General features: G+C 53.4%; 1 protein-coding gene across 3 annotated transcripts; it reads left to right on the top strand.

Annotated features, from left to right (window-relative positions):
• Window positions 1-90: 90 nt before the first annotated feature.
• On the top strand, window positions 91-9,367 carry PPP1R18 (protein phosphatase 1 regulatory subunit 18). 3 transcript variants are annotated; one of them, XM_086706478.1, is made up of 4 exons: window positions 91-258; window positions 1,112-2,968; window positions 7,595-7,805; window positions 8,452-9,367. In XM_086706478.1, the coding sequence occupies exons 2-4, from the start codon at window positions 1,328-1,330 to the stop codon at window positions 8,469-8,471; spliced, it is 1,872 nt and encodes a 623-aa protein (XP_086562604.1). In that variant the 5' UTR covers window positions 91-258; window positions 1,112-1,327; the 3' UTR covers window positions 8,472-9,367. The 3 variants fall into 3 exon arrangements, with proteins under 3 accessions (XP_086562604.1, XP_086562601.1, XP_086562602.1); XM_086706475.1 differs by having other exon boundaries at window positions 169-258; window positions 1,250-2,968; XM_086706476.1 differs by having other exon boundaries at window positions 171-258; window positions 1,262-2,968.
• Window positions 9,368-10,280: the final 913 nt, after the last annotated feature.

The raw sequence follows: 10,280 nt of genomic DNA, 5'->3' as shown, positions 1-10,280 counted from the left end.
CCCCTCGGGCCCCGCCCCGCGCCCCCTTCCTTTTCCCCATTGTCCTCAGACAAAAGCGGTCGCCGCCCCCCGCCCGGCCCCCAGGTCTCTGTCTCCGTCCCTCCTCCTCTACTCCGTCTTCCCTCCTCCTCCTTTCCTTCCCTCCTCCCCTCCCTCCTGTCTCCGGATCTCCCTCAATCCCACTCTCCTCCTCTTCCTCTCTCCTCCTCCGGACGCCAGGCTCCTCCGCACCCCCTCCCCTGGGAACCCCGCTGGCTAGTGAGTTGACTGAGGGGCTTCAGACTTGGGGAAGGGGTGTCTCCTCCCTCTGTCCCCGCTCCTGCCCCCAGCCAGGACCTTGGGCTGTCTCCTCTTTGTGCCGAGATTGTCTGTGCGGTCCGAGCTGGGTGGGGATGGCCGGCTATGTCAGGGTTCCGTGAGATCGGAGACCCGGGCATAGGACTCGAAGGTCCGGAGAGCAGAGTCGTGGAGCCGGTGCTCCGCACCCAGGGTCCCGGGCCCAGCCGGTGGGAGAGGCAGGCGGTGGTGGCGGGACGGGTGGGGGTGGACGCCAGGGTTCCGAAAGTCCTCAAGGGAGGGTATTTCCCCCCGACCTGCCTGGGGGCGGAGTGCAGGGCGGAGGGGTGGCGGCTGGGGGCCGGAGAGGCGTGGCCCGAGCGGATCTGGGAGGGGAGCCAGGACCTCCCCGGCCCGCGCTGAAACGCGCGCCCCGCTCCTCCTGCGGAGCTCTATTTCCCCTCTGCCCCCGGAGTCTCCTTGCTCCCCTGGACCTCTCCACTCTCCGCCCCTCCTCACCTCCCCGCCCCCCCTCCTCAGGTCCCACCACCCCTTCTCGGGCGGGATTCCCTGACCTCCCTTCCCACTCTAACCGCCTCTGGAGTAGCTGTGGGGAAACCTCGCCTGACCCCTACTCCCCCGCAACCCCCCCTCCCCCGCCTCTCTTTTCTCTCTCCTCCCTCATGCCGGCTTCTTTTTCCGCCTTTCTCTTCTCTCACATCCTTGGGACTGTGATACCATTAACCGTACATTACCAAATCTGACTCCTGCCTCTTTGCCCTGAATCTCCACTCTTCCTCTCACTGCCACGACCCCACCCCCACTTGGTCCACAGCTTTTTCTTCACTTTCTTAGTTTACCCCTTTCTCTGCTTTCCGTCTTCTCCCTCTTTCCCTCTGTCTTCACCCTCAGCTCCTTTGCCCATCTCTGTGTCCCACCTCTCCCCCTCTACTTCCTCTCCGCCCACCCCCAGTCTCACCCCCAGGGCCTCTGGAGCCTCTCCTTCCTGTTCTCTGGCCCCAGCGCTCCGCACCCTTACCTCAACGCGGTCATGGCCACCATCCCAGACTGGAAGCTACAGCTGCTAGCCCGGCGACGGCAGGAGGAGGCAGCCCTTCGTGGCCGGGAGAAGGCAGAGCGGGAGCGTCTGTCCCAGATGCCAGCCTGGAAGCGGGGGCTCCTGGAGCGCCGCCGGGCCAAGCTTGGTCTGTCTCCTGGGGAGCCTAGCCCTACACCTGGGACTACAGAGGCTGGACCTCCAGACCCAGACGAGTCGGCTGTCCTCCTAGAGGCCATTGGGCCAGTGCACCAGAACCGATTCATTCGGCAGGAGCGCCAGCAGCAGCAGCAGCAGCAGCAGCAGCAGCAGCAGCAGCAGCAGCAGCAGCGTAATGAAGAACTACTTGCAGAAAGAAGGCCCGGGACTTTGGAGGCCAGGGAGCAGAGACCCAGCCCTGGGGAGATGCGGGATCAGAGCCCCAAGGGAAGAGAGTCAAGAGAAGATCGGCTCAGTCCCAGAGAGGCCAGAGAGAAGAGGATAGGGGGAGCCCGAGAGTCGAGCCCCAGGCCTTCAGAGGCTTGGGACTGGAGGCAGAGCCCAGGAGAGGCTGGAGACAAGAGCTCCAGACTGTCGGAAGCGCGGAAATGGAGGCTGAGCCCGGGAGAAACTCCAGAGTGGAGTCTGAGACTGGCAGAGCCTGGAGAACAAAGCCCGAGGAGAAAAGAGGTGGTGGAAAGTAGACTGAGCCCAGCAGAGTCTGACAACCAGAAGATGGGCCTGACAGAGGCCCATAAATGGAGGCCCGACTCTGGAGAGTCTCAGGAACAGAGTTTGGTACAACTGGAAATATCAGAGTGGAGGCTGAGCTTAGAAAAAAGAAAAGACTGCTCAGAGGAATGTGGGAGAAAAGAAGACAGGCCAATTCCAACGCTGGCCTCAGAAGAGATTACAGAGATGTCAGAGACCCTGAGTAGGGAGGCTCCAGACAGCAGCTCTGGAGAAGTGGAGGCAGCAGAACAAAGGCGTAGCCCTGTGCAGGATGGTGAGAGGGGACTGAGGCTGACAGAAGGATGGAAATGGACCCTGAATTCTGGGAAGGTTCGAGAATGGACACCCAGGGACACAGAGACTCAAATTCAGAAACCAGTCCCCCCAGAGTCTGCTGAGAAGTATCTGGGGCCTTTTGGTACAGAGGCTGGAGAAGGCGAGGCTGAGAAGGAGAAGGCGGGGGCTCTGGGCAGGCCTTTGAGAACCCTGCAGAACTGCAGCTCTGTGCCCTCCCCCTTCCCACCAGAGGACGCTGGGACTGGAGGCTCTAGAGGGCAGGAAGAGGAAGCAGTGCAACGCCGGCCCCCACCAGCAGCCCCTCTGTCTCCCCCACCCCCAGCCCCACCTGCCCCCCAGTCCCCTGGGGATCCCCTCATGAACCGACTGTTCTATGGGGTGAAGGCAGGGCCAGGGGTGGGGGCCCCTCGCCGCAGTGGACACACCTTCACAGTCAACCCCCGGCGGTCCCTGCCCCCTGCAGCCCCCACCACTCCTCCCGCCACCCCAGCCACAGCTGATGTTGCAGTCCCCGGAGCTGGGAAGAAGCGGTACCCAACTGCTGAGGAGATCTTGGTTCTGGGGGGCTACCTCCGTCTCAGCCGCAGCTGCCTTGTCAAGGGGTCCCCTGAAAGGCATCACAAACAGGTAGGGAGCAGCTAAGCCAGCTTTCTTTAGAAGCCTGCTCATCGGTTCTTTCTGTACTCCTTTCTTTTTTATATCCCTATGTTCTGGTCTTTCTCTATTCTTTCGTGCTAATTCCTGCCACAACCCTTCCTCCTCTGCACACACACCCTTTCTTCTTGTTGTCCTCCTTTTCCATTCATTTCCAAGCCCAAGAATCCTGCCCTAAATCAAGTGCTGTCTCTGGGTGTGTCTCTCTCAGGGTGTGCCCAGGCTGCTCACTCTTCATTCCCTCAGGCTCTGAGTCCCTCCCTGCCCCCCATTTCTTTCCTTCCTTTCCTCTGAGTCTGGGACACAACCCGTCTGGTGGAGACCTGAGCTGAGGCTACAGCCTAGAATCTATGAGAGCAGGGTCCTCAGATTGAAAGCACACACAGCCTCCCAGGGGAGGGAATGTGGGGCCAGGAAGCCTGAAGAGGCACAGGGGGGTGCCTTTGGGGTTCTAGGGGAAAATGGCAGGGAGAAGTGAGTGGAGGAAGTTCTCAGTCCCAAGGCAGAGGGGGCAGAGCCAGTGAGGGGACTACTGGGATGAGGGTGGGGGAATGGCATAAGGCTGGCCAAAGAGAAGACTTTTGAACCCCAAGTCTGCTCCATGGGAGAGGCACACACAGAAGCCATTTGAAGTGGGTGACCTCAGGGTTGCACACCCCCAGCTGGGCCACTGCTTTAAACAGTGCTCCCTTCTCTCTTGGGACAAGAAAAGCCTTCTCTTCTTCCAAAATACCCCCACCCCTCACTCCCTTTCTTCCTTCCTCCCTGGGCTTCCCCTCCCTCCCCAGAACTGGCTCAGCAGTTGGTTTTCCCCTCTCTTCCTGTTGCCCTGGCCTCTCCCTCCCTTTGGGGTAGCAAAAGAGAGAAGTGAATTTGGAGACACTGAGCTGAGAGCAGGGAATACAATGGGAGTTGGGGACAGGGATGGGGGCTGAGGCCAGCAGAGGGTTAGAGGTTAAACTGGAAAAAGGACAAAGTGCAGGAAGTGGGAGCAGCCAGGCTTCTTGCTGTGGCTTCAGCCCAACCCCTTCCTTACACACCAATCAGTTTCCAGCTTGAAAATATCTAAGGAAAGAGAGGTCCCTGCACCTAACACATCTCCCCAGAGACTGGGAAGCCCTTCATAGTCTCCAGTTGTCATCTCACATGACGTCCTCAGATTTGTCTTGTGTGTGTGCGCGCGCACGCGTGTGCTTTGTCAGTGGGAAACCACAGGGACCAAAGACCTAGATTAAGCTTGCGGGACACTTGATCCCCCAGTTCATCCTCATGTGCAGCTCAAGCTCCCCTCCCTGAGCCATGGTACCTGAGTCTATCCTGAGCACTCTGACTGCTACCCGCCCCTTCCCCTTTGGGCTGGACAGATGTTAGGAGGTAGGCCAGGAACTGCCAGAGTGAGGTGTTCAGACAAGTCACTTCCTATAGAGGTTGGCCTGTGCCTTTGGGGAGGAAGAGCAGAGGGAGGCATGAAATTCAGGGCCCAAAGCTGGGGACCATGTGAGTGCAGGACAGGACCTGTGATGGTGACCATACCTAGGTTAGGGAGCAGGGAAGCCGGAAGCAGATCACCCAAACAGGAAGCCTGGGGTGGGGGCCGGAAGGCTGGTGGGGCTGAGTGGGGAACCGCTGGGCCCTAGGCCTGCCAGAACTGCTCAGGATGTGGTGAGAGAATGAGGAAGCCATGGCTGCTCTAGGGGTGGGGGTGGAGAGAAGCAGCACAGAGTTTTCTAGACCCAGACACCTCCCCCTCCACCCTGTCTCAGGCCTTCTTCCCTCTCTCTGCACCCTGCTCAGCAGGGACTGACATGCTTGTTCCAGCTCTGACCCAATCCACTTGCTCTGGGACCAGAGGACTGCCCCCCCACCCCCTTCCCGAAATAACTCTTGTTTGGAAGCTAAGGCCATCAAATGCATCCTTGCCATGGGAGAGAAATCCCAGCCCTGTCTTGTGGCTGGTGCCCTTCCCCAGAGGCCCTTCTAACTGAGAGATGGGCCCCTCCCCTCTTTGGCCCCCTTGTGACTTTATATAGCTGATGGGAGAGGAGCAAGTGAGTCACACCCCTCTGTACTCCCCCCCCCCCCAAACTCCCATGGAGGCTGTGCATTCCTGAGAAGCCCAGTCAGAAGTTGGCTGGGGGGGGGGGGGTGTGAGCAGAGAAGCAGGATTGGAGAAGAGAGACAAACATGATTGAGAACAAATAAAATGAATCATTTTTCAGAGTGGATAACAAACCATGGAGCTTGTTATCCCAAAAGGGAATGTGAAAAGAAAACAAATGGGTTCCCAGAAGTTTGGGTAAATCTGTCAGTAACAGAACCAGAACTGGTCCTTCTGAAGAATTGGGATATAAGGGATCTGGTTGCTGTCATGCATTTCTACCAGCAGTTCCACAGATAGACTGTGTACCTTCCACACTGGTCCCCAGTGTTGGTTGTCTGTGGGGACCACACCTGAGGTCTGAACCAACTCTTCCTTACTCACCATAGCAACTTTCATGCTCCTGTGGACAGTGGACACAGAATAACAAGTAAATTCTCTGGTAGATTAGGAGGTGGTAAATGATTATGGAAAAAAATTACAACAGGGTAAGTGGAACGTAGACAGCAAGAAAGTTGGGGGAGTGAATATGAACTTTAAATAGGGTGACTGGGAGAGAGGGAGCTATGGGGGTATTTGAGGGAACAGTGTTCCAGGCAGAAGGAATAGCCAGTGCAAAGGCCTTAAGATTGGAGTGCCCCTGTTGGCCTTAGAGGAACTGTGACCAGGGTGGCTGCAGTGGGAGCAGATAGTTGCCTGAGAAGTGGGGGGTAGGGAGAAGTGGTACAGTGGGAGTACCCTGTGGGCCTTAGTCAGGCTCTGGCTTTTCCTCCCAGTGAAATGGGGAGTCAATGCTGGGTTTGGAGCCAAGGAGTCTCTGAGTTCCAGCTTCCCATGGAACCCATGTTGCACATTCTGTACAGCCCTTAGCATCCACTTGTCCAGCCACCCTCCCGGTTTCTCTTTTCTCACACCCCAGTCCATGTGGAGACTCAAGGATGCAGGGCCCAAGCCCCAAGTTTCCCAAACAGGTCTTCTGGGAAGACCTGAATAGATAGTCTGGACCTTTCCAAGTAGTTCACACAGAATCCTCCTGTTTGTCTCCTTAATCACTTTGGCTCCCAGAGTTAATCCCACTCTGCCCCTGCCCCTGAGCTTCTTAAAAGGGCAAAGGGGAAGAGTAGAAAGGGAGTGAGAACATCTGGGGCTCACCTGCTCTTGGGACATTGTGTTTGTGGAGGATTTCTGTCCCCTCCAGGTCCCCTCTGGCTTTTTGCCTGTGTCTCTGCATGTTTCTCCTGTTGCGCTTTCCACCCCAACCTGTGTTTGCATGGACTTTCCTCTCTGCCCCTGACGCCTCACCTAGCTTCTCTTGCAGGGACTCAAGGGCCCATCTCCTCTCTGTGTTAGGGGAGAGTCTTGTTTCCTCTGGGCTTTTCAGTAGAGTCTCTTCTTCCCTCCCAGGCCCCAGCCCCACTTTGTTGTGAGTTCATTCCAGCTGTAGGAGAGGAGTGAGGGGGGGAGCAGGAGGGCACAGGTGTCCAGGGTTTCTCAGGAACAGCCAAGGGTCTGAGGATGTGGAAACCAAAGTGCTCTTCCTTGCTTTTGCCTGGGACTCCCTCTAGCCACCTATTTCCTGCCAGCTCAAACTTCCTACCTCTGGGAAGCCTTCTTGATTGCCCTCAAGGTACCCAAAGATTCGGTTCTTTTTACCCTTCTGCCACCCACAGTCTAAAGAGTAGGAAGCTGGGTCCTGTATTACTCGCTTCTGCACCTGTGTGAAAGTTCAGGCAAAAGTCTGATGTTTTGGAAATGATATGACAGAAGAAGGGAAATCTGGGATTGGAGAGCCTATATCAAAAGGAAAACTGGGTGGGATGCCTGGGTGGCTCAGTCGGTTAAGTGTTGGACTCTTGGTTTTGGCTCAGGTCATGGTCTCACAGTTGGTGAGTTCAAGCCCCCTCACGGCTAGCTCCATGCTGACAGCAAGGAGCCTGCTTGGGGTTCTCTTTTTTTTTTTTTTTTTTTTTTTTAACGTTTATTTATTTTTGAGACAGGGAGAGAGCGTGAATAGGGGAGGGGCAGAGAGAGACACACACAGAATCTGAAACAGCCTCCAGCCTCTGAGCTGTCAGCACAGAGCCCGACGCAGGGCTCAATCTCATGGACCCGGAGATCATGACCTGAGCTGAAGTCGGACGCTTAACTGACTGAGCCACCCAGGCACCCCATGGGGTTCTCTTTAACTCTCCTCACGTTTTCTCTCTCTCAAAATAAACAAGTATTAAATTAATAAATGCATAATAAGTAATATTTATAAATAATTTATTATTATATATTATATTATATATGTGCTATATATATTATAATAATTAATACATAAAATAATAAAAATTTAGGGGAAAAAAAAGGAAAACTGGATCCCTGGGCCCCAGAGTGGATAGGGAGGGTAAAGTCAGTAGGGTGCCCAAATCCAGTTCCCCTCCCCACCTGGCACGTGCTTCCCTAGGAGCTTTCCCCGGCTGAACTCCATGCCTCCTGCGTTTCTCTCCTACTCTCAGCTCAAGATCTCCTTCAGCGAGACAGCATTGGAGACCACGTATCAATACCCCTCTGAAAGTTCAGTGCTGGAGGAGCTGGGCCCAGAGCCTGAGGCTCCCAGTACCCCCAGCCCCCCAGCGGCCCAACCCGATGACGAAGAGGATGAGGAAGAGTTGTTGCTGCTACAACGGGAGCTCCAGGGCGGCCTGCGCACCAAGGCCCTGATCGTGGGTGAGCTGAGGCTCTGCTGGTCCGAGGACACCCCCTGGTGTTCCTATTGGGCACTGCAGTCCAGGAGGGAAGGGGAGGAATTAATTAATGTTGGTGCTCCTGGAAGAGACTTGGTAGGACCTCTAACCCCACCCACTCCCTTGACAAATGGGGAAACCAAGGTCTTAGAAAGTGAAGTGCACAAGGGATCTCCAGATTTCAAAACCATAACTCTTTCTGTGGTTAAAAACACAAGGTTTTGGTCAGACAGGACTGTGTTTAAATTCCATCTTGTCTCTTACCTGTGGTGTAATCTCCAGGAAATCACCTGCTCTCTGGCCTTATTTTTAGCAATTATGACATAGAGCTAAAAATAACCACCTCCTGGGGTTTACTGACAGGGTTCAGTAATTTTTATGAAGCATCTGGGAACTATGGCTGGACATTAAATTACTTAAACTCATCTGGGGTTATTGTGTGATTAAACAGGTTGTAAGAATGCCTGGCACAGAATGCAAGCTTAGTGAATGATGGCTGCTGTTACTGTAGTAGCAAGCACTCAGCATGAAAGATATAAAGACTTATCTTCAGTGTGGAGAGTAAGGGGGGAAGGCGGGTGGCAGAGGCCCTCACTCATTTTCTATCATTATTGCCTCCTCTCCCACAGATGAGTCCTGCCGGAGGTGACCCTCTTCCAACATAGGGTCTATACCTTCCCCTTTCCCAGAACTGAAGATCCTGGAGCCCAGAAGATTGAGAACAGAGAAAACCTGAACATGAGCTTGGAAGGGAAGGCAACCGACATCTTCCAACTTGCTTTCCTCATCCTGTTTATAGGGGCAGAGCTAGTTACCCAGTTTCTACATTCACCAAAGGTCTCTGATGTGAGTGCATCAGACATGCTGGTGCACCCTGGGTGATTCAAGAGTGAGCATCAAGTCCTGGGGAGGAGCACAGAGGTCATGGGGGTGAGGGGTTGGGGGAGGGAGATGAAGCACCTCTTACATCTCCATGGACAGAGTACACTCTCCAGCCTTCCTTTACTCCCCACCACCCCTTGAGGGCTCTTGCAATTTAAACACTCATCCTGGGCAGCCTGCCCCCATTCTATTTACAGGCCCCTCTCCTTCCTGTTCCTTAGGTCACTGCCCCTTTGTTTACAGCTCCTGCCACCTCCCTTGACCACCAGCCTGGTTTACAAACCCCACTAGCTCCCAGCCCTACCTGCCAAAGTCCCAGGTTTACAACCACACCTACATGTTGAGTCTATATGGAATCCTCTCCCCTGTCCCTGGCAGGTGCCTCATTGGGGGTGTGGCTTCTTCCACTTTTGCTCAGTCTGTACCTCTGTTTTCCCCAAGAGGAAAGTCTGGGAATCCTAACCCTAACCTTGTACCCCCATTTAGTTATTTAATTCTGTTCCTCCTAGTGGTTCACAATTGAATTGCAAGGGTGTGGAGTGACAAACAATGCACCTCAACTCTTCTCTCCCATTTCTCCTTCCTTATCAACTGCCTGTTTGGGTTTTTTTGTTTGTTTGTTTGTTTCTGAAGTTTTCCATAATAAAATGGAGATCTCTCCAACTCTCCTGCTGCTTTTCCTTCTTTAGAAAAAAAGTATGTGTGTGGGAGGTTCTGTGTTTCTCATACCAAGCCTCTCCCATCTTCCTATTGGCCTTGAAGAGGTAGTGGCTATGGCTGCAGGAGGGAAAAATGATGGAAGTGAAACAGGAACTCAATACTGACATGAAGAAAGGGCTCTGTAAGAGCCCTGTATCTGTTTCTCGAAGGACTAGCAGGAAAAGGACTGGTTTGAGGAAGGGCAGGAAGAATCCACTAAACTGGAAGTGCCACAAGGGCAAACGATGTCAGTTGGGTTTAATGAAGTAGCCCAGGCCTCACAAAACTATTACTAGATTGAATGACTGAACAAATATAGGAATAGATGAAGATAGCTAAATATTGGAATTGAAGAATTTCAGTATTTAGAAGCCTGCTAGAAGCAGCCAGCTAGTGTATAACACTGGCTAGTCCAGGGGCATTTACTTCAAGACTTGGGACCATATATAACAAGACTAAAATTGCTGCAAAATATAGTGTATGTACAGAAGTGCAGTTTTCTGAAAAAGAGTCCACTAGACAATGGGTTTTATACCTAAAGGTTTAAGAGCCATTGATAATTCATGGGTTTGTTGCCCAAGTACACTGAATGTTGGCATTTCAAAGAATTTCTATCTTCTGTAAATGTGGAAGATCTATACATGTAGTTTGCTTATCAAGTCTTTTTTTTTTTTCTTTCTAGTTTGCTAAGGTAGTAAAGACTTGTTTGAGTAGTTATAGTCCTACTATTACAGGAGTTTTCTCAGCCTAGTCAGAGGAGACTCCCTTTTACTAAATACAAAATAAGACAAAGTGATCTTAAACACGTACCAAAAGTCTTCAATTTACTAGCAAAGGAACAAGCAAGGTGTTAGAACAATGAGCCAATTTAGAGAGG

This window comes from Puma concolor, chromosome B2, assembly GCF_028749965.1.
Source record: "Puma concolor isolate L17-30 chromosome B2, mPumCon1.1.hap2, whole genome shotgun sequence".
NCBI classification, from domain to species: Eukaryota; Metazoa; Chordata; class Mammalia; order Carnivora; family Felidae; genus Puma; species Puma concolor.
Note: the sequence above shows the minus strand (reverse complement) of the source record. Positions and strands in the feature narration are given on the sequence as shown.